At 37.3% G+C, this 25,315-nt stretch overlaps 1 protein-coding gene across 3 annotated transcripts in view; it reads left to right on the top strand.

Annotated features, from left to right (window-relative positions):
- Positions 1–537: 537 nt before the first annotated feature.
- fign (fidgetin) overlaps positions 538–25,315 on the top strand; it is a 59,738-nt gene continuing 34,960 nt past the window's right edge. Inside the window, exons 1-2 of one of the 3 annotated variants that reach the window (XM_065252341.2) lie at positions 552–676; positions 1,400–1,504. In XM_065252341.2, coding sequence (XP_065108413.1) covers positions 1,480–1,504 — 25 coding nt within the window. In that variant the 5' untranslated portion in view covers positions 552–676; positions 1,400–1,479. Of the gene's footprint in view, positions 677–1,282; positions 1,505–25,315 lie in introns of those variants that run through there. The other 2 variants (XM_065252342.2, XM_065252340.2) reach the window with 2 other exon arrangements.

Below are 25,315 nucleotides of genomic sequence, written 5' to 3'. Positions count from 1 at the left end.
AGGCCAGGATTAAGCAGATTTGAAGCAAAACTTTTTGATGAATAACATTTTTGACTGAAGTGCCATTTAGAGTCTTTTGCATCTGAGCTCCTTATTTATAATCCAGTCTCCAAATAGCAAGTGTCGGCCTGTGCAAAGTTGCCGCTAGGTTGTTGTGAATGGTCTCCAGTGCATTGCCCTATGCGGTTGATAAGGTGTTCAGGAGGATTTTTTGTTTCAGTGAAAAAAAGTTTAATTTTTTCTAGCTGTGAAGTCCAGCTATAGCCATAAAATGTATATCTTGTAATGCACTGTAAGTCGTTTTGGATAAAAAGCTTTTTTTGTCAGCAGGTTAACTTCACAGTAAGTAAGTACGCATTGCAATGTGCTGCTGTGACACGACAGTCAGTCCCGCTCTCTTCTGTGTTTAGGCAAATCTGCCGACCCTGCAGCCCTCCTTTGAATTTGGCTCTTGGATAACGCGCATGCGCAGTCTGCGGCACGCCGTGCTTCTCCAGAGCAGCTGTTCGGGGTTTTGAAATTCCAACATGGCAGAGGCAGTGGTCAGTCTTCCCCACACTAACTTGGAATGCTTTCAAATGACCAGCATCCGCACGTAACCCGCACACGCGTTCATCGGCGAGTCCGTCGGATCGATGCCGCGTTAACCTGACAGCTTATCCTGTCATACCAGCAGGTAAGAGTTAAACCTGGCGATTTTCAACCACGTAAGAATTTAAAAAGCAGCGGCGATCGACTACGGGAGAGCAGCGTCGCTTCGGTCGCAGTGCCCTGTCCGCGCGTCAGCCGGACGCGTATGAAGCGCGTATTCCGTATCCAAACCCGTGCGTTGGTTATTTTGATGCGAGGTGTTTTGGGGCATTTAGCGGGATGGTATACATTTTCAGGCGGGTGAAGTTTGACATGGGTCAGTAATAGTTGATTATGATTCATTATGGCAACGTTGGGATTGAAAGTGAACACGGGGCGGGGTTTGAGTTTTTACAAAGTAACTTTCCAGTGCGTGCGCCCCATTATACGTGCATCATTCCCGGAAAGTTTTTGCATGCCATTAGTGCATGCATATCAAATGCGCACTTCATAACGAGGAACTGCATTTTTCTAAGTTCAAACGCCGTCTCCGTGTCATTTTTAAAATGCGACCAATGTCTCTGAGCCCAGTAAACCCAGTAAGACTGGAAGGAAAAACTGACATAGGCTCTCTGTCTGGTCATGTGTTTTCCCCTTCCCCTCTCTCTCTCCCTCCCTCTCTCTCTCTCTCATTCTCATCCACTCTCTCACTCTCCTCCACTCACACTCTCTCCCTCACATGTTGTCCGAGAGCTTTTGTTGCTTTTGCTTCTTAATGATATGCATGTAGGTTAAATGAGTACCTGACGGACAGGCCTGCTTTTCACAGCAGTGTAATCCGATAGCGGAGAGGGGAAAGACAGGAATTCACATTCGCCTTCTCATCCACGGTTTTCGCCTTTGAAAAAGATGATCACTAGCTCCAGTGTACATGGTACGTTCATTTATTCAGTCATTTTTTGGAGTGCGTGTGTTTGTGCATGCATTGTGTTTTTAGTGATGCATAATTTAATCACCTAACCTGTTAGATTGCAGTATTTTACTCTGCAGGGTTGCATTAAAACGCTTGAATGTGTATATGTATACATACAGGTTGTTTTAAATAAGGCGTTAAATATAATAGCGTAGTTGTGTATATATATGCATTAATTGCAGTCATGTCAGTTGTTGCATAAGATGCGTTTATGTTAGAAGTTGGCAGAATATTAAACTTATTGTTAAGATAATAACTAAATCTTGTGTGTGAGAAGTTAAAATAAATGTGCAAAGTTATTTTTCGTTACATGTATCTTTTAAAGAATCAAAGCTTGTTGTGTGTTGTATGCATCTCTTTTAAATTTTGGGGATGTAAATGTACCTTTTGCAATTTATGCATTTTTTTGTGTTAATTTGTTTTTATATTTATTTATAAAAACAAATTGACAATTCAAGCAGTTTGAAACACAGATGATAAATTGTCTTCCACCGACATGAATCCACAAGATTTAAAATATCTTTTTCCTCCTACACTGTAAAAATACTTTTTTTACATGGGCTACTTTTTCAATACTTTTTGTTATGTAACCTAAAATGTGCTTCATTGTAAACTAATTTGTTTTTGTTAAATCAATTTATTATGTAGGCTATGTCTGAATTAACTTGAATACTTTTAGGTTACATGAACAAAATTAAGGGTCAGATCAGGTTAAATTATGGTATCACCTGCCCGTTTACTTTTTACCGTGGTAAACACCAAAGCTGGCATAAAGAAGTTACCGTAGCAAATTACTGTTTGGGACTGCATGCATTTTTCATCCCAAATTTAGGACTTTATTCATCAGTTTGAGATGACACATTTATTGAACATTATTTGCATGCACTTTTAAAATGTGTCCTACATCATGCACATTTGCAATTTTTCTGTACTCGCTCTCAAACCTCTTACTACTTCTAGATCTTCATTTCTTTATATTTTTAATAGCACCGACCGAGCCACAGTTCTGCCGACATTGTCAGGCTCGAAGGCTTGAGGTCAGAAACTATTGATTTGTTGACAGTTACACCCCTGTCATCGCAAACTCATAGTTTTCAGTTTTTCAGGACAATTGAATTTTGATTTATTTGAAAGGAAATACAGTTTGACATTTGCTTCTCACCATCACCCAACCGAACAGAAACTACATCTACACATTTCTGGGTTGTGATGATAATAGTTATTATCCGTATCCCTCTTCCATTTGCATTTTTTATATTTAAAAACATTTTAAATGGCCTGGCTAAGACTCAAGTGTGTTTTCCAAACCCCTTCAGCTCAAATCAATAGAAAAGTGAACGTTTGCATTATCACAGAGTGTTTTTTCTGTTTTAGGAGTGGATGTTGAGAGTGATGTGTTTTTTTATTTTATATGGTGGTGAGGTCTAATAAGCCATTAGATGTGTAATCTGTAAACACTTTTCAATAGCACAGCGGACATCAGTGACCTAATTTAGACATCATCTGACAGCTCAGCTCCGCAGATGTTTCAAGTTTCAGATGGCGATGCTATCAACAAATATTATGTAAAGCTTTTATTGATATTATCATAACCGAGAGCAGTGGATTTGTAAAAACGCACAGTCCTGATTTAACCTCAAGCTGAGCTTTATAAGCATGTTAAACGACATGACAGCTTCACACCCTCCTGATTGTACGGCACGTCAGTCCGCACGAGTGTGTGCGTGCAGCTTTGTGCACGAGTCCGCGGGGTTGACACAAAATCTCATGTTGAGTTTTGTGGTTTGTGTGATGACAGATGCTGACCCCTCCCCTTTTCAGCACCCTCTTTGCTTGATGGATCTGATGTATCTGGTGTTGACATTCTAGCACAGAGCTACAGGCGCTTCACTGTATACACAAAAATCTACAGAAGACAAACGTGCAACTGATGCGGCAATTAGCAGACGCATGCACGCAATTACATCCACTCTGATGGTTTGGCAATATTGTGACAAGATGCGAACGTATAGTGATAGTTTTCTGTTCATTAATAGAAATATCGTTTTTATTTAGCTGTCTGTATAATTCACTTAATTGGCTTTAGCATGTTTTTTTGCAAATTATTTAAAAATGAAGGGTACTTGACATGCATGTAGTTTTTTGCAGTGAGCGAGATGTGTTTTTTTAATTGTGCTGTTTTTGCTGACCTTAAATTAATTGGGAGCCTATTGAATATTTGTACTTTTAAAGCTCATTTGTCACCACAGGACTTTTAAAAGATAAACTAGTGAAGCCAAACATCTAATAAAATAAAAATGTATTAGATTTATTAGAATAAAAATGTTGGAAATAGTACGCAAGATATACAATGTTAACTACCCTAAATCAAGTAATTTTTTTCTATTTTTATTAAAACGAGGGTTTGGATGAAATGCTCTATAGATTTGAAATAATCTTGTACTCTGCAAAAGTGTTCAATTAAATAAATAAGCATGTAAAAATAGAGTAAATATGAGTGAATGAATCAGGTTAAACAAACAGATGTCAAAGATCAAAACAACAAGCACACCTTCACTTTCTTCAAAAGACTCATTTGTATTGATCTGTATGTGTTGTGATGACTTTATTTGCCATGTGTGAGTTTTTCAAGCAAATGCGTCAGGTTGGGATTTGTTCAGGAGGAGTATTACTCATAGATGTGGGTTATGTAGTTTTGGGCTATGATTTGTATTCCTGTGACTGTAGATTTAAGTCTTAATAATTGTGATCTTGTGTGATGTGTTGTGTTACTAAAAATGGTACAAAAAAGTGAAAAGTTTAGGAGTTTATTTGCTGCTTACGTTCTTCAGTAAGTCAGGTGCAGGTGGGTGGGATGATCAAAATCTTTTATAACAGTATGAGTAAGTTTATGTCATGCTAAGTGGTTTAAATATAAAATAACTGTAGGTGATGCCTGTCCTGAATTAATTGCTTTTAATGTCATTTAATCACATGGAACCAAAAGACAACAACATGAAATAATCACTGATAATAACAAAGTAAAATCTGTAGTGATGTTTCAGTAATGCAGGTATTTCTCTGTGTAGATAAAAGACGATCTGTTTGGTGTGTTATGCGTGTAAGTAGCTCGGGTCTCCTGGGATTGTTTGTATAAATGGGAATGACAGGTTTTATCTCAATCTAATGGTGACAATTAAAGGAACCTTCAGAGTAACTCGGCTCGCAGGCGGATGAGTACCTTGGGGGATCTCGGGGGCCGTTTCAAATTGATGAAACACTCATCTGTACAGACGGATACATTTGTCAGTCCGTGTAACAAATCTTATGCGGTACCCCCTGTCTACATTTCAGACGAAAGCTCGACTCAACTGAAATCAGTAGTAACGGCTTGTCATCTTTAAGCAGATATGTTAAGCGTTGTCTTGTGTGCGTTTTATCCGAACGTAGAGGAGAACCCCAGGGGAGACGGACAAATTTCATTTCTAAACATCTCTCTCTCTCTTTCTCTCTCTCTCTGTGTCTCTCGGCAGCTGGTTGTGTTATCTTGGTACGATTCTGTTCGCGCTGACAATTCTTTCACAGATCTGAGTTTGAGTGCATTTGGAAGTGCTTGCAGCTGTCTGTTGCTATACCGAGAGATGTGTTTGCTCTACTGCAAAGATGAAGGACCATGAATCCTTGACACCCCACAACCCCCCCATCTCTCCACCAGCTCATTTAGACTCTGTCTGTCTGTCTCTTCAGCCTTTTTCCTTCCTTGTCTCTCTCTCTCCCTGTCTCTCTCTCTCTCTCTCTTTGAGTGACAGCATATAGGATGTAGGTTTTTGAAATGCACCTGTGTACATTATCCTTGCTGTAGGCCTGGATCGCTCTTGCCGTGCCTACAGAAGTGTGCAAAAAATATCTGTGCATTGATACGGTAGACTAATCAATCAATACGGCCACAAATAATCATTATTGAAAAGTGCTTGCCTTTTTAAGTTAATAGTATTTCATTAATAAAAGATACAGGTCATGGATTTGTAATGATCATATGGATTTTAGAAATGTGCGAGTTAATATGTAAACGTTTCATCTGCGTTTCTCTAGTTGCATTCAATTCAGCAAAAACTCCCATTTATCGCAAGATAAACGATTATATTAGAAAATTGAGATGGATGCAAAATTGTGTACTATTACCTCCACTCCCACGTATAAGGGGGCTTTCCTTGCCTATGCTTGGAAAACACTCCTGCGACTCTGTAGTGATATTCGTAAACTTTTGGATTAGGTTTTAGTTGCATAACATCTGTTAATGGATCACTGTCGTGTATCAACGTTTAGAAAGTATAAAAAAAGTTTGGAAACCATGCTTGTGTGGTTTGCTGTATTAAATGCAGATACTGGACGACATCAGACCTGTCAGATTTCATGATGTAAAAGATTAATTGTAAACCTAAAAGAGGTGAAGTGCTTCTCAATGAGGTGAATGAAAAACATCGCTACATTTATTGATTTGTTGAATACTTAATTTGATTCTGCATGTATTGATTTTAAGCCCATAATCATTTGTAAGACACAGAAAGGTGTTCGTCTCTGTTATCTTTTATCGGTGTCATGGTTGTACAGTCCATATAAATGTGTGTTTTTATCATTTATCAGTTTTTATTGAGCCTAATCTGTACTTAGCCATGTGATTTGATCTCAGAAGCAACTCGCTCCGGTGTAACCGTGATTGACAGTCAACAGGGAAATACGAGCGTTCGTGGTCGACTTCATTATGATGATATGCTGGCGGACAACACGCAGACTGTCACCATATTGACAACAAACAAAACAAAATCACAATACGTTGCCAAGCACCATTGCTTTGTTTTAAATGGTTTCACTCTTGAATAAATGAATGAATGGATGGATTAATGGATGAAAACGGCACATATTTGAAAGTTTTGGTTTGTTTGCAGGAATGTTTTATATAGTTCAGGTAAGAGCTGGGTGATTTGTAAAGGTTTTTTGCTTTTTTCAATAAGAAAACAGAGATAGGTTTCCAAGTAGTTTGTTTTATATAAAAAATGCAATAGTGTTCAAATCCAGTAAATGACTGCTATATTGTAGTAAAACTGTAAGCTGTGCAAACACTTCTTTTGTATGTTGTTTGTTTGTTTGTTTGTTTGTGTAGAGCGGTGAGGAGAGAGCAAAAGCTCTTTCATGTGTCTCATACACGGCTGAAGTTAATGCAGCGCTGCACTTCAAACAAATGATGTAAATTATTAGAACGGAAAATAAGCGAAGCTCTCGTCCCTTCTTTTCTACTATTTCAAACAATGAGTCGAAGCTTTTGTTTTCTCTCTCCCCTGTCACTAAAGCTGTCTGGCTGCATATAAAGCGAAGTGGCAGCGCGTTGCCCGCTGGGTATTGGTTGCGAACACTCAATCCCCTGGTGGGAAAAAACAGTTTTAGCAGTGGATCCGTTAATCTCGGCAGCGCGCAGATTCCCACATTTGCTTGAGTAATTATCATAGCCCCAGTGGCAAGGAGAGAGACGTCGCCTTAAATCACTGATGTCTTCATTACTCTGTTTACATTTTAATTAGACATACTAAACTTTTTGATTTTCTAATGGGCTTTGCAGAACGAGACGTCTTTCCTTCTTTAGTTGCTGAACTTTGAACGTAGAAGACAATCTGTGACTGAATATTTAATAGATGACAGTAATTAAATGTTTTTAAAATGATGACGTGCGGAAGAGAGCAGGGTATTGTGAGTTGCATAATGTTTTGATAGCTGGTTGTGGATTTGTCGATAGGCTGGGCTTTTGGTAACCCTAGTCTTTTCTCAAAGTCCTTGGTGCTCTGTTGATGTATTTTATTTGTGGCGAGGGTCTAAATTGTGAATTTGAATAAATGTTAAATACAAAGCTACAGATCACCTAGTTGTATGAGCCTTGGAAAAGCAGGGTCGTGCAAGAATTATCTGCACGTTCTATGGCTATTATCATTGAGCAACCTTGAAATAAATGAGAGGCGCAATTTGAGTCCTATTTGAAGATGTTCTGTTGTGCACGCTGAGGGATTTCTAAGACTGCTGAAGTGTCTGAAAATGCACAAAGATAAGAAAAATTAAAGAAATGCATGTGATAAACGGCAGTGAAGCCTACTTGTCGAGTAGTAAAAATCTTTTTTTAAGTCATGCAACAAGTTTGCTGTTGACTACTGCACGTCAAGGCTCAGACCCACAATGCATCCAAGATCTACTTTTTCATTGCATCTTTTCAACCTAAATCGTATATATATTATCCTTGAAATGTAAAATTTTAAAGGGTTTTTAATTGATGAAGTTGAAAAGCTTTTCTCTCTGCCCGGGTTCGCACCGCTTTCTTTTATTTCTTCGAGGGCTCAAATCTTTTTCTTTAATTCATTTATTTGATGTTTCGTGACATTTAAATTCATGCGAATTACCCTGAGCTGGGGAAAACGTGGCACAGCCATTTGAAGCCCAGCTTGAAGAGGGAATTATATCATCTAATGAGAACATAAAATCGTAATTAACGTCTTGAAATTAGCCTCTGAGAAAAAGTGTCCATTGATATGCATGACAGAAAATATTCATGGAGCAATATTTTGTCTGTTTCTTTTATCCCCTCGTCTTCTCGGCGCGGTACGAGAAAAAGGAGGAAAAAATCCTTCAGGAATGATGAATTGAGTCATCACGTTTGCCAGCTAATTGTCTCAAATTGATATTTTGATGTACTACTAAAGATCACATAAAAGCAGTCAGATCTTAATTAGGCTGATGATCGCAGGGAGACGTGAGCGATCGCTCCGACGCAGCGCTAACTTCCCCGCGCTCTGTTCGTTCCTGCCGGAGCACGGCTGGTTTGACAGGTTGGCGGTGTGCCAGGGATTGATAGGAGGAACCTTGAGCGAGGTCTGTCGACAGGAGTCGAGGCAGATGGGACGGTGCTGCGGAGGTTTAAATGCATCAGGCCTCTAGGAAGGACACGCTGCTTTAAAAGCTTTGGTTCATGGCTATGAGATTACTTATATCACAGCAATGATAAATATATTACAAAATAATTATTTTTGCAAAAAATTCAGTGATTTGATAAAGCCACAATGCCTTTTAAATAAAAGCTATTACAGAAAAGTTACATGAATTTCACATGTGAAATTTATGTTTTGGGAACATTTTAGTTTTTTTCTAAGGGTGGTAATACAACAATAAGCATTTATTTGTTTGCATAAGCTAACATGAACTAACAATGAACAATACTTCCAAAGCATTTATTAATCTCAGTTCAGCATTTAATAATACAATTTTAACCTCCTAAGACCTGGTGTGTCCACATACATGGACATCACATTTTTTGTTGTTTGCACCATAATACTTAATTGTGTGTTACTGGAACCTGTTGTACACAAAGGTGGACAATTACACTGCTTCATGTTCAAAGAAAAATATTTGGTTATTTTATTTATTGGTTCTTCCTAACCCCAAAATAGCTGGAAGAAATCTGAAAAAAGACACAGCAAAGCTTGGGTCTTAGGAGGTTAAAAACAAAACTTATATCTGTCAACATTACAGTAGTTAATGCACAATGAACTAAAATAAACAATTGTATGGATATTTACTAACATTAAAGGTGCAGTGTGTAATTTTTAGAAATATCTCTTGACAGAAGTGCAATATAATATACAAAACGACATTATCATGGGTATATAAAGACCTTTTTATAATAAATCATTATGTTTTTATTACCTTAGAATAAGATGTTTTTATCTACATGCATGAGGGTCCCCTTACGTGGAAGTCACCATTTTGTGCCACCACGTTTCTACAGAAGCCCTTAAAGGTGCAGTGTGTAAATGTTAGCGGCATCTAGTGGTGAGGTTGCAAATTGCAACCAACAGCTCAGTCCACTACTCACCCCTTGCTTTTGAAACGCATAGAGAAGCTAAGATAGCCGACACAGGACAAACATTTCATCATTGGAGACAACTTAATAAAAAAGTTTGTCCGTAAAGAGCTTCTGTAGAAACATGGCGGCACAAAATGGCGACTTCCATGTAAGGGGACCCTCGGTGTATGTAGATAAAAATATCTCATTCTAAGGTAATAAAAACATAACGGTTCATTATGAAAGGGCTTTATACACCCCTGATAATATAGTTTTGTATATTATTTTGCATTTCTGTCAAAAGATCCTTCTAAAAATTACATACTGCACCTTTAACGGACAAACATTTTTGTCTCTGACGATGACGTTTTTCCGCTGGCGGCTACTGTAGCTTCTCTATGCATTTCAAAAGCGAGGGGTGAGCAGTGGGCTGAGCCGTTGGTTGCAATTCGCAATCTCACCTGCACCTTCACACTGCACCTTTAACTCTTTCCCCGCCATTGACGAGATATCTCGTCAATTAAGAGAAAACGCTTCCCCGCCAATGACGAGATTTTCCGTCTTTCCGCAATACCGCTATTATCCACCAGGTGGCGCTCTTCCGCAACTTTTTAAAACCGGAAGTATTGCCCTATGGCAAGCTGCTGCATGTCCGTGTCTGTTTTAAAGATCGCTCTGAATTGGATCTCTATGAAAAGTCCGTCATAAAAATGGAATTATCTCTGCTTTTTGCTCAAAATATGGTGTTTTTGCAAAAACCTACCAATATTCAAAAGCTGATTGCAAAAGAACCACTAAAGGTAGGATGAAACGGTTTTTTTTGTTTGAAAGCAGAGGGTCTGTTCTTTCATTTTGTATATTGTATGTTTATATATTTAAAGAAGAACATTTTCTGGAAGGCATTAAACTTTGGTGAAAATCATGAAAAACGCTGGTGCTGGCTGGCAACTTTTTTTAAAAACGCTGGCGGTGAAAGAGTTAACAAAAATCAATTTTTTACTAAAAAACATTTACTAATGTTAACAAATTAACCCTATTGTAAAGTTTTACTGAAATTCTCCGTCAAAATAGTCCAGGTTTGCATTTATATCCTAAATAATCATGCAATATTGACTATCTGTGGATGCTCACTTCAGATGAAATACTTTTTTCTCATTGCATTCTCATTGTTTATTATGAACATACTCCATAAGTTGTTTGGGGTAAGTTAGGCAAAGTCCTTCGCAAATGAAACAGGCCGAACATAATGAGCTGTTTGTTTCTCGACGTTTCAAATGAGCTGGACATCTGGACATTTGGAGTTGGTTTCAGGTAGTAAACCCCAGCAGAATGCAGGGCCGGTGGTTTGCAGTCGGGGTGCGCGGGTGCTGCCTGTGCTAATGATGGGTGCTAATGTAATTAGCTCATCCCAGCAGTCTGCAGTACTGCGCTTTTCAGCTGTCGCCTACACCGGCTCAACGCTGACCCCGACTCACCCCAGCCTTTAACGGCCTACCTCTCTCTCACAGGCATTACCCTGCATTTAGTGCCCTGAAGGGCTGACAGCCTCGCCATTTGTGCGTTTCCTATTAAAGTCAACGTAAAATCACAGCGTACCCTGTTTACTTTCCTAATGCACATTGCTTTTCTTATTGTGCATGATTTTTTTAATGCATATATGATTTTTTTAATAGCTCAATGTTTAGCTGACATCTACTTGGATACATTCTGGTCAAGTATTGTCTTTTTTTCACAATACAGTTCAAAAAGTGACTTTATCTTAGATTGGATATATTGTATATTAGTCTGCTGTCTAAATACCTGCAGTCAGCACCAGCCAATGAAAAACCATATCAGTCATATACGCTAATTTTAATTGTCCACTGCATTAAACCGCAAAATATGGTACATCTATTGAAATTCACATCAATTATTCAAAGCAAATCTGCATAAAAGGACATCACTTTGTCTGCTGGTTGCACAGAGCACATGATCTGCCCTTCATTCATGCCCTTCAACTGAGATAATTATAAAATAGATGTAAATTTTATGAATTTAATTGTCGAAATGATATTGTATGCAAATATTAAGATGCAACCGATTAGCCGCGCCAAGTTTGGAGACTTCGGCTTTAAAGTTGGCACTTTGAACGTTTTAAGATCAAATCTATTGTATTTTAAGCAGGACAAGTGCTAAATTTTGTTGTTTTAATTGTATGTTTAGTGGTTTAATTGCCTCGAACAAAAGATTTCCCTCTTTGTGCTTCAGTTGATTAATATGTGGAACGTTCAGTGTTTGGAGGGCTGGAAGGAGTGGATTATAATGATCATTCCCCTGGGCATGGACTCCGTTTTATTTTTTAGGATGTCTGAACCCCCCCCCCCCCTCTGTCTTTTGCACACCCCCACCCTTCCTTTTTCACCCCGTTCAGCGGGCGTTTAGGATGACCCTGTTTCCTCACTACTAAGTAGAACCAATTTGGTTTCGAATGAGCCTCCAGGTTTCTCTTAATGAGATTCCCATATGAACCATCACGTATCCACTGAGAGTTCTGCACATCTTTTCCTTTACGGCATCTGTTTGTGAAAAGCTGACGTTCTTGTCTCGCGCTATTTGAAGACGTACGCTAGAGACCTTCATCCCAAGACGTTCATTGATTCTGTGTGTTTCTTTCATTGAACTCCGATTCGTCTTGTTAAATGGTTTTGGCTTCTTTATGTGGAACTTGTTATGCAAAGATATACTGAAATTTTCTTTTACTTTTATTCATTTAGCAGACACTTTTATATGAAATGACTTAATAATTAGAGAGCATTTAACATTTTGTCAAAGAAGCCAACAGTGAGCTTAGTCCACAAGGAACAGAATTGTAGATTGGGTTTTTTATAGTGCTCGGCAAAGATTAATAGCAATTAATCGTATACAAAATTAATCATTTTTTCATCATATATGTGTGTGTGTGCACTGTGTGTAATTATTATGTATATTTAAACACACACACATACATGTATATATAAATTATAAATAAATATATATACATATCACATGTAAATATATATATATATACACTGTAAAAAAAAATCCGTAGAAATTGCAGCTGGGTTGTCGGTAATTTACCGTAGATTTAAATGTATGTTATTTACTGGCAAAATTTTGTTCAAAGTTGAATGAACATTTAACATTTACAAGTCTTTGTCTTTACAGAGTAAAACTAAAAAAACAGCATCAAGCAAAACGTTGTGGGAAGCAAAATCTGAAGCAAAAAACAGAAAAAGGTTGATGATGATTTTTGGTTCCCAGAATGCTTTGCATGAGACTGTTATTGTATAGTTTTATTCTGTAAAGATAAAGACTTGTTAATATTTAAAATTTATTTAACTTTGAACAAACTCTTGCCAGTAAATAACATAATTTTAAATCTACGGTAAATTACCGGCAACCCAGCTGCAATAACATTGTCATTTCTACGGATTTTTTTTACAGTGTATATATATATATATATATATATATATGTATGTATGTATGTATATATATATATATATATATATATATATATATATATGTATGTATGTATGTATATATATATATATATATATATATATATATATATGTATGTATATATATATATATATATATATGTATGTATATATACATAATAATTACACACAGAACACTCTTGTATATTATGTAACAAATCACTTTTATTTTTTATGCGATTAATCGCGATTAATCTTTGCCAACCACTACTTTTTAAAAATATATAAACAAAATGAGTCTAATAAAATTTATGCTGATGATTAGATAAATGTATTTATGACTTTTCCTACACATCTATATAGTTATGTTTGTTATTTTAAATGTTAAACTATTCAAACTTCAAGCAAAAATATTTTTATACGAACAAAACAGTAACAGTTTAGTTTTTTAGTAACATTAATTTAGTATTTTGAATATCAGACCTTAAATTGAAAGATTTGTATTTAAAGGTGCCAAAAAAAGATTGCAATAATCTGTTAAATTGTTTTCTGGTATCTTCTGAAGGTTTGTGGCTTTTTTAAGTGCAAAATAATTCAGAAACGTTTTTACATGTCTATTTACTTGCCCTTAGAATGAGATGGTCTATTATTACCTTATTTGAAAGCGTCATGAATAATAATGTTGAGCTCTGCTCTGATTGGCTGTTTCTCAGAGCAGCTCCTTCAGTAGCTCTGTGTGTTTGTAAACAGATCTTATGAGTCTGTATCTGTGATGGAATAATTAATTTAAACCTTTTTTATTCTGTTGATACTTTTGAAAAGATTTTTAATCAAGTGAATCCAAACACAAGATTTTTAGAGGAAATTAATTTTAAACATCTTTTCAAGATTTACTTTATTAAATTACACTTTATTCTCGCCATGAATATAGCCTTAGAAGCGGGTATGGCTTTTAAAAGAAAATAAAGAAATAAATAATCAATTGTTTGGAGATTGTTAATGGACGTTTCTGAGTGGTAAGTCTGTGTTTTTTTTTTCAAAACGTAACTGTAGCGTCAATAGTAGAACTTCAACCTAAACGTTAGCATATAGCATTAACTAGCATATAGCGCTAACTCAGAAGTCACAACTTTGTTTTTAGCATTGTAACAACATTGTAATTAATTTAATGTTGGGGCGTATATCTCTACTGTAACGTCACAGTCGGCGTTATACATGGATTGGTGCACGAGGTTTACATAAGAAGGAAAAAACAATCGTGTTTGAGGCTCTTGATATGTCATTACCATGCACACAACTCTTATTATTCATCTATGCCTTCATAAATACAGTTTTACATTCTGCAGGCACCTTTAATTATTTATTTTTATGCATCACATGTAGCTTATGACATCAGTAAATATGGTCAAATTTGGTAAAAACTTCAATCTCTCTCTATTGATGCACATATCAAAGGGCCAGTAGAGACTTGCATAATATGTCACAGCAACTTAAGCTAATTATTCACTCATACTTTTTTATCATGAATAAAGATGGCCGATAAAAGAGCGCCGGCCCTTTAAGAGTCCGCTCGAATTAGTAAGGCTTGTTTAGGATTTGGCCTATTTGACGATCCCTTTAAATGTCCACATGGAATTGCGTTAATTTAAAAGAGAACGAGCTCATATAGAGTTCAGCAGAATTCCTGGGCTTTATGAGGGCTGACACCTCTTTTCTGTTCATTATCGTGAAATCACCTCAGGGAGGAATGTTGACTTTTCACCGTCCAGAATAGCTGCTAATGTGCAGTGTAACACTCTCGCCTGCGCCGACATTTACAGCCGTGGCCACTAGAGATGGGTACGAGGACCTTATATATTGTAGTACTTGCATGCATCTCTATAGATTTTCTGGAAATATTTCATTTATTTGTACTAAAACAGTCATGATTAAAACAAAAATGTAGTAACTGTCAAATACTCCAATAGTCAAAACCCGTTGGAGCGCAAGTTTAGCTGTAAGCACCAGAAGGATGATTTGTTAAAATCCAGTATTTATATCTTTATACAAGTTTTATTTCATGGCAATATTTTAAACTCCCGAGTCCTGAGCTAAAAGCTGTCGTCCTGACCGCCTCGAGTTCCTCGAGCATTTGTTGAACTATTTTATTCTGGTGTGTCTGGCTCATACGGCCGTTGTTGCATTTTTCATTTCATAGCCTGACGACATTTCTTCCACATTTTAATGCTCCCAAAAGCCTTTTGCCTCTTTATTTCCATTATTCATTCCAAAAAGTTCTGCATTTGGAGGCCGGGAGAGGAGGGGGTGAAAAATAATTTTGTGTCTGACGAAATTTATGTGCAGCTAAGTCAGCGCTTTATGCAAAAACTCTTCTTTATGCAACTGTGGGGTTGTGTAGGAGGCCTGAGCATGCTTGTGTGTCTTTCTGTATGTGTGTGTGTGTGTGTGTGTGTGTGTGTGTGTGTGTGTGTGTGTGTGTGTGTGTGTGTGTGTGTGTGTGTTGAGGGTAAGGAAGCAAGAACAAATCTGTATGTGTGTGTGGGCCTGTCATGCTGTCACCCAGGCCTAATGTCTCTCCCGAGGGTACCTGGAGGAGAGCCGTCCCCACCCAGTCAGCCTTTAGCTGGGGCGCACGGTGACACCAGCCTTCCCGCGGAGACTGGAGGTGTCACTGTATGTATGTAAACCAGTGACAGATGACTAGAGACATGCAGACTGGAGAGACCAGTCATGGAGAAAAAAACCTGCTTCTCCCTTCATCTTCTGTCCAGAGCTCAGACACAGACCGATGACAGAAAAACTGAGAAACAAAACACTGCAGCCTTTAGCTGTGAGACGCCCTCACGTTCATCTTGAGCGTGATGCATCATGCTAATAAAAGCCAGGTTGTTTATTTGGAGGGTTATTGTTGAATTTTTCTCATGATATTTGCTTCTTTATACCTGCACTTTAATGTCTGTGGTACTTTGCAGATGCGGACAGGCTGGTGCACTGACAGTGTTTGCTGCACAGCTACTGCACCACAGCAAAAAAAAGCCCGGTTTCATCCGAGTTGTGTGATTTGAAAGTATTATTTCGGTGTAGCCGGTATTTCTCTGTCAATTATTGTCTCACAAAGACAATAAATGGAGATTATGGCTTTCTCACTGGTTGCATTGTTTCTTGTATTGAATCAGTCAGAAAGATTCACGAGGTTTCAATATACCTGGGAAGATATTCAAGACAAATGCAATGTGCGGTAATTTGCTAAATATTGAATATGGGATACGACAATGCTTATTTTACACATTTTGTTATGTCCACTATATTCCAATATATTTTAAAACAAAAAAATATATATAACCAGCATACATTTGTACGGAGCCCCTAAGGGGACATGGAGCAAAAATTAAATAAAGTTTAGTTTCGCGTGCGCACGTGAAACTATCGCGTGCGCACGTGAAACTATCGCGTGCGCACGTGAAAGTCAAAGTTTTGCATACGCACATGAAAGCGAAAGTTTCACGTGCACACTTAACGTAAAAACAATCTGCACATGAAGGTTTCGAGTGAGCACATTAAAGTTTCACGTGAGCACGCAAAAGTTTCACGTGAGCACATGAAACTAAACTTTTGATTTTTTTTTACTTCAATGTCACCTTAGGGGCTCGGTACATTTATGATCCATTGATCATTTTTCATATGGCAGAGTATGTGCATGCAATCATGCATATACAGGCATTAACACGTGTGCCAGTCTCTCTGCTATCTGTATTGATTTTAACAAATTCAACATATTGAAGTAATAAAAGCATTCAGTTATTGCAAACCGTTGTTATATGCATATTGCGATATGCAACTTCGTACTTTCAGTTTTTTCGACATGTTGCGCAGCCTGAAGCTTGTGAGAGTTAAAGTAAGACATTTGCAAAAGTGTTTATTTTGTGTAGGCTTTTTGTGTTTTGTTATATTAGGGCTAACTAAAGTCTTGTCTTAAAAATGCAAATGTAATAAAGGTGCTAAAATCCTTGCAATCTGAATTGATTACATTGTTTACATTTTCCATCCCTTCCCACTGTGTTAGGTTTAGGTAGTGCACGCGTCAGGAAAGGGTAATTGCAGACGAATGAGGATTTGGCGAGCAGGAGCCTTGGGCAGCTTTACTAGGTCACAGGTCAGCGGGGTCAGTGTTACACACTGCAGCCTCGCTTCAACTCCGTCTCTATGGAAATAAAACCTGCAACGTCATGCCGCCGTCAGCGCATCGGGTTTGGCCCGGGGTGCGCACGCGTGCATGCGTAATCTCCGCCTCGTGTCTTTAACCTGAGTGTTTAGGGAAGCCAGAAATGCACTCAGCTGTAATTTCATGCCTTTTACAGATGGAGAAAGAGACTCTCCAGACGATAGTATTGTACTTGTGCAGAGAGGTGTTTGAAAAGCCAGCTGTGTTGTGATATCGCACTTAGACTCGCGGTTTATACGCTTGGATTTCCTCTTTTAACGTTCATCAGTGAAGCTCTCAAACACATCTGTCTGTTATAGATGCATATCGGGGTAGAGGAGACCCGAGGGTGACCGCAGCTAATGCCGGCAGAGCCGTTTAAAAATGCAGTTTTGAAACAGAGACGTCTTCATTTTTATTTAACATAGATTTGTTGAAGCGCACTGACCCAAAGCATTTTGTCGCTCTGATAAAACTGCAGCCTGAAACGGCGTCGCCATATTTTAGGTCAGTGACCACACATGGAAAGTAGTTTTGAGATGAATTGTTTGTGTTTTGCCGAGTTGTTTATAAAGCGTTTTTTTAGATTTTCACTTTTTCAGGGCTGTCCGATGTGAGCACAGCAGCTCCAACAGATTAATAACAACAAGGTTGTTTTACTGCAGAGAGCTGAAACTCATTCAAGGGCAAATTCACAAACTCCTCTTTAATATTATACAATCCAGTCAATGGCATGCAATTGTTTTTCATGTAATTCTGGATAAAAGGCAACATTAAAAGTCTATAATTGTGTTGTCAGTCGTCGTCGTTCTCTGTTATTTTGTTTTTACTTTTGTTGATTTATAGTAAGGTTTCATTCACTAACATAAACAAACAATGCAATGTTGTATTAATGCATTAATCTTGTTGATGTTAGTAAATACAAATACAATTGTTCATTGTTCATTTATGCAATTGTTAACAGAGGCAAAAAGATTAGTAAATGTTGAATTTCCCTGTAAAGTGATGCATTTTTACGTTGATATTTTCTGCTCGATATTATTAAAACAAAATTAAAAACGTAGATAATGCAATAATACTTTCTTTGATACATATCTTTAATACAGATTCTTATTTTCATTTCTGCATAATTCTTAGCATTATTAATTTGAACCAAAAGCCGAGGCGTGAGATCTGTCTGTTCCCTCTCTGAGCTTGTTATACATCTCAGGGTGTAAAGTGATCTGCTATTTTTAGTTTCACACCATGCAAAAAAAGCAATTCACATTTAAGCCGTTGCTGACCTCAGGTTGTGTGCATTGAGAAGTGGGATTTGTTTCTTAATAGAATTGTATCTAATTAATTAGCTTTTAATTGGAAGAACACAGAACATGCAAATACAGCACATTCAGATGCAATCGTTACTTAACTGCATAAATAATCTTCTTTAAATGGCAGGTGGCGGCCCTTGTAAAGGATTGTTGTCATTTGACTGGTGACTGTTAGCAATGCGTCTCCCTCGCTTCTCGTTGATCTATCGTTTTATCTGTTAAACTAAAGCCTTCAAAGACGACAGAAGTATTTATGAAATGTTTAACAGTATTTGCTGCGATGCACATTAGCATCTGATTTGAATTTCGAGTAATGTTGTTTGAGTAGTTTTGTTTAAATCGTCATGCATATCGGGGCTGCATGATACTTAAGTAAAATGTGATATGCAATATCCTGCTAAATAATGCGATATACTATATACAATATTTTAATGCTTTAAGTTTGTAAATTATAATAAAATAGTTCAAACTTAAGCAACACTCGCTCTGTCTCACCAGACAGTATTACCTAAAACTTTGACTTCACATAACTTTGTGAAGTATTAATATTCTTCAGTTAATGCAAAGCATTGCAATATATTGCAATATGCACATTTGTGGTTTGAATATATTTTGCAGACCTCATCAAAAATATTAAAAGAGAACAAACAGCAAAATTATTATATTTAAATAGATTTGTTAAAAATGTTTCTTGATTTTCACCATCAGACAGGAAAGCTTGAGCTTATAACATCACAAGCAGCAGAAATTAAAGCACAAAACATAAAAACATTAATCTTATAATCACATAATTTATTCATGCTGCAGTGCATGCTGGGCTTGTAAACCTCTCACACATCGGCAACATTATTGTTATGAAGTTTTCCAGATAACTGAATAATTTTTTTATGTAGATTTTAAGTAATTTACAAATGTTTTCTTCACATATGTTGAAACCTTGGAAGATCTATTGGGGTGCTTAGTCTCCAGCATCCTTCAGCTCGGTTTTCAAGACTCGTGGTGCTCGTCTGTCCTTCAAATCGCTCACGCTTTCAATACACTTGAATTAAGATATCCAGCCGCCTTCCTGCAAATCTGCATCACAGTGGTTACAGGATATTTAATGGAGAACAACAGTAACAAGAAGCTGTATCTGCAATCCTTCACATGCACGTAAAGGAAAACTGCAGTTGATCAGTGGCGAGCTGAAAATGTCAATTCAATATTCAGCTACTTAGATCTTTAGTATCCCTGTCAAACGGCTTTTACTGCCGGTGACTGTGATCCGAACGGTACAGCAAACTCGCGCTGACGTGGCTTTTACAGCTCTTAAATGGAGTTAAAAGTGATGTGCGAATGAAAGCTATTAATATTTATTACCATCCTGATGCGTGAGGTTAAACGCAGCCTCTTGCATTTGGTCGTTTGATTAATCCCAGCTCAGCTCAATCCATGGGAAAATCATGTAACTTTCATTGGTGCTGCAATTAATTTCCTATCATCATTTATTTTCTGTCATGTTGTTTTAAACATGACGTTATTCCGGCAAACGTAAAAGACGTTGAGAATGTTTATGATTGAAAGTATCACCTTCTTATGCAATAAAACTAAGTAAAAGTGAATAGGGTCTCTTTTGTGTTTTATAAAAGAAAGCCATCATGTACAGTAGGAAAGACGCTCAGATGTTTGTCAAAATGTTGTATCTGTGCATTAATAATGAGATGTAAATAAAGCCAAATAGACCTGCTGCTGTTTATTATGCAGTCGATAAGCAGTTGCAGATAAAAAAATATTTCTTTGCTTTTCAATGTTTGCAGTGTGAACACACTACATGGTTAGTGGCTGAATAAATTTGTTTGTAATATCTATAATATAAGGCACTGGCCACACATACATTTTATTTTCAAAATTGTAGCTTTTTCGATGCGGTTTTGAACATTCGTTCACATGCAAGCAGTATCAGGTGACTGAAACAAAACTTCTATGAAAACTCCCGCTAGGGTGAAGATTTTCAGAAATTCTGGATTCAGCGTCGTCATGTAGCCGGTGCCAAGGCGAGACTCTGCAATGGCTTCTGATTGGCCAACATTGCTTAACGGTTAGGGATATATCACCATCTGTTGGTTTGGCATGCTCTTGACAGCACTTCATACTAGGTTTTTGCGTGTTTGTGTGGACGTGGAGATTTTATTTAGCCAAGGAGGGTAAAACTGTTTATGAAAATACTTGTGAAAAAAATTGTTTAACAGAATATTTAATTTGCTGTGGTATCATGACAACCCTACATGACAAAACATATTAAACGTATGCGTGTTAACATCCCATTTCCACACTAGTTTGGAAAAATAAATGTGATTCAACACCCTGCTGTTTATCGGAGTATTAACTGGTCATAAAACCTTCCCATCCCATCTCTCCGGTTTCTTTCCGCTCAGCCGTGCATTTATCTTCACAATTGCATTAGCTCCAATATCTATCTTTTCTCTCTCTTGTCGAATCAATATGTGGATGACAGGAGAACCCTGGGTGTGAGGTATCACTCTCAGAGAGTGAGACGGATCTGTCTGTGTCAGGGCCCGGCAGAGAGTCGAGACTTTTGGGAACAAACTGTGCATTGGAAACTCAACACTGATGGAGGAAAGGAGATTTAGTTTTGTTTAACCTGCCAAAAGTTTACTGAGTGCTTCTCCTTTTTTAGTCCTGTTAGAAATGAGACCATGGAGGATGAATCTACACACTTCACAATCATTGTGATGATACGGGGCTTTCTGTGTGTGTGTATTATATAATATTATATTTAAAATAGCAAACCTTTAAGACAATAGTAACACGTTAATGTGTGTGTGTGTGTGTGTGTGTGTGTGTGTATTGGGGCTGGATGATATTGCAAAAAAAATGGGAAATGCAATAACTCGCCAAATGATGCTATAAAATTATGTATTAAAATTATTGGATATATTAAAATTATTTAGTTTTTGCAAACTATTGCCATATGCATATCTGCAATATTTGCATAATTTTTTTTCCAATTATATATATTGTGTGCATCCCTAATATGTATACAATATGTAGTAAAATATATGTACATACAGCTGAAATTATTTTTGTGATCTTAAAGTTTTAAACTGAAGGCTTTTGCCTAAATTCTTTTTTGTGTATAATTATTTCTATTTATAGACTTTTTTACACTTATTTGTATTCATTCATTTGTCAGATGCTTTTCTCCAAAGCAACAATATATGACAAGTTGCATTTGATCAGTATGCGTGTTCAGAAGTTGACTTTTTCAACTATATTTTATAAGTTGTAGCAACTCATTTCTTGTCAAAATAAATAATAGTAAGTTGACATGACTTGTAAAATTTAAGACAGCAAAGATATACAGTGTGTTAACACAATGCTTTACCAATGAGCTTTAGTAACACTACAAAAACACACTTAAACACTAAACTATAGACGGTTTCAGCAGTAACAACATAAGCGGCTGTCGTGGTCCGCACGTAACTTCCGGTATACTCCGCTAAGAATAAATAACAACAAAGTTCTTTAAACGTAGTTTATTTATATAACAAGCAACAAAACAACACATAGATTACCTAGGAAACCAAAACATTTGTTATTTTCGACAAGACATTTGTTCAAGAGATCAGTTTAGCAACTAGTCAAAAATGAATTAATAAATTAATAAATTAATTAAATAAAACGGAAGTAAAGTCCGAAACCAGACGTGTATTGCGTCAGAGCACGTGCGTCCGATGAAACCGTCTATATGTGTTACTTAAAACTATATATACCAATTTGAGTGGATTGGATAGGTAACAAACATATGTCTGGTATGCACGGGTGTTGCTTTATATCGTTAAAAAACACCCCACAATCCACCTTTAAAAATGTGTGCAGATCTGTGATCCAGGCAAGCAACAAGAACAAACGCTTTTATGAGCCCTAACCAGTGCAGTCTTACAAACACCGTAGTGAATCCAAATCTCATTTTTCCCCAAACTGAATGTGTACTGAACTGTAATCAGTAGCGGTTGTGCTCTGGTGTTTTGTATTTGGATGGCTAAGGCTTGTCACACCGACAGTGGGCGAGCCAATTTCCCCAGCAACCCCCTTTCATTTGTTAAAGTTTGGCGTACAGCAAGGCTACCTCACTTCAGTAACTTTGTAACAGAGTATAGCCCTGAGATTTCTATTTCATACTGACCAAAGATTGCTTGGGCCGCCTCATTCCACCTTTTGTACGGCCAGTATTCTGCGTCTGACCTTTCTCAGTGCTGCAGTCAATAGTGACTGTTAGTGCTGTGGGCCCTGGACACAAGCGTGTAATTTACAGCACTGTCCCTTCTTTGTTTCTCTGTCTTCATGACTCTTTTCTTAATTAAACATTATTGAGGTTTTTAATTGCTGTTTGTAATGATGGAGAAAACTTTGATTTTTCTTTTTTACGCGCCCTTTCTTTTCTCGTTTTTGTCTCAAGCGGATTTAGTTTTTTAAAGATGTCTGCTACTTCAAGATCACGTCCTACCTGCTGCAGGAGACCCAAGGGTCATATCTGGACATTTATCCAGAGAGCTCTGAGACTGCTGTTATATTTACTCTTAGAAGGACTACAGTTTGATTTTAATCCAGCTTTGTGTGTGTATCGTATGTGGCCATTGGTAGTTTTTCTTACAATAGTCGTTATTATTAGTGACATATCTGATATTTTTTCATATCCAGATGATCTGATCCAGCCTGACAGTTGCCTTTATACACACATAGACATGTATACACATTGAAGTTGTTCATTGTGTTAAAGGTTGTATTATTATTATTTCACATAGCCTTTTTTTTACGCTTATGCAAGTGAACACACATAGTCAAACGCACAGCATCGTTTATTTGACTCATACCCATGTGCTGACGTTTGGCACACACACATTGCATCGCATTGCAATAGCATTGGCCTATGTACTACATACTCCTGTATGCGCAACCTATGCGTACAATAGCTGGGTTTCCATCACCCCGATTTTATGCGCATTTTGAAGTATCGCATCAGAAACAAGAAATGCAAAAAAATCCCCTAATTTGCAAAAAAACATTTTTAGACGAAAAATAGGAAATGCGAATAATTGGAGATGGAAACGCATTTGCCAAATAAATTATAATGTAGCGAACATTAAACCCATGTGATTGATTGTCTTTCTGTTACGCTGTTGTTGTCTATACCATATATGAGGCTCGGCATCGTCGCAATGGCCTTGCTGCTCATGTCGGCATCAAAAATTCATCATTTCTTTTTCTGTGCACAGCATTTAGTTTGGCAATTACAAGCCTCTTTGCTAGTAAATGTATAACTTGCCCAATAGTAACTAAATGCAGTCCTGTATCCATTTTCTAAGCATGCTTTGTTTTATTTACTGTTGGTTACACCTCCATTATTCGCTCGAACAACTTGATGGAAACGCACCTACAATCTTTTATTTGTGAATTTTGAAAAGATTCGCTTCACGTTTGGATGGAAACCTCACTGATGTATGCAAGGCTTAAAAAAATGTGGCAGTGCTTCTAATGACGGAAATTGCTTCTCATGCGTACCCCCGTATACGTGTAAAAAAATAAATATAATTTGGCTGTTTTTTTACCTGACAGGAGGGTTTCTAATGGACCAATCACAGTGCTTGTGGTCCGCGTAGAACGACGCGCTTTTAAAATTTTGGCGAGGTGCATGGATAACCGCAGACCTTACGCATGACTATTAATTGGCCTTTACCCGAAACCTATCCCCAACCTAAACCCAATATAACCTAACATAAACCCAACCACTGGGTTTAAAATAACCTGTGCTGGGTACAATAACCACAGTTGGGGCAAATATGGACAAATCAAATGACAAACAATGGTTTTTAGCATAACAATATTAGTACAACTTTTAAACCATATTTTATTTGTCCCTTATGTTCTTTAATGACAGTTTATGGTCAAGTTGTACAAAACCTGATGATCCATGTTATCTGGCATGATCTGTGATCGTCCAAAAAGCATTTAGTGATGTTGCATGAATATCTTGCTTTGTCTGTCTTTAATAGAAAAACCTTAACATAGTCAGTGTCATAATGACTTCTTTTCAATCAGAATTTTTCTTGTCAACTTTTAGCAATTTATATAAAGGTTTTAAGGATTGCTAGTGTAGCCCCAGCCTTTCACATTTTACTCATATATTAGTATTATATATCTAATTGATAACTGCATTGGTCATTGAAAAACCCGGATCAAATCAAAATGAGATTTTATTTGTGGTTTTTAAAAATAATTCATATTACATGTACATATATTATGGATATTTGACGTGCAGTACAAGTTTTATTAAGGTGTCATGTGCAACGCAGGGAAGATTCTGAAGATGAATTTCATCCGAGCCGATGGTCTGTCTCGTCCTTCTCGCAGGCTGTTTTTAAAGCTATCGATCTCAGCTGGGTAAAGGAGCGCGTGATGTTTTGGTCCTCCGCGGTGGCGCTGAGGCTATTTGAATTCCATTCAGATATCCAATAGCCACTTGGCTGTACATATTTCATAAGCCAGACGCTTTAGCCACTACATACTTCAGTTTTTATTAGTCGCTAAGATCACAAAACCAAATGTTAAGTAATCAAACAGCAGGGTCGTAGAGAGGCTTTATAGAAATGCATATTAATGAACAATATGCTGAAATCTCAAGGATTGACATTCAGTTTGGTGTCTATGTCCAGATATTTTTATTTGTGACAGTTCGAGCTCTGTAGAATCAGCCAGAAAGAGTTCCCTTCTGTTAAATTTAGACTTGTCTTCAGTATCCCACAGCACTGTTTCAGGACACAAAATACAGGTGTAGCGTTTCACGAGAGGGTTGCCGAGGACGGGATAGAGAGCGACCGCTGACCACAGCTTGTGTTTCTCTTTGGATGTGCAATGATACCTGGGTGAGATTCAACTCTGGTAGACACA

Source organism: Paramisgurnus dabryanus, chromosome 15 (genome assembly GCF_030506205.2).
Source record: "Paramisgurnus dabryanus chromosome 15, PD_genome_1.1, whole genome shotgun sequence".
NCBI lineage: Eukaryota > Metazoa > Chordata > Actinopteri > Cypriniformes > Cobitidae > Paramisgurnus > Paramisgurnus dabryanus.
Note: the sequence above shows the minus strand (reverse complement) of the source record. Positions and strands in the feature narration are given on the sequence as shown.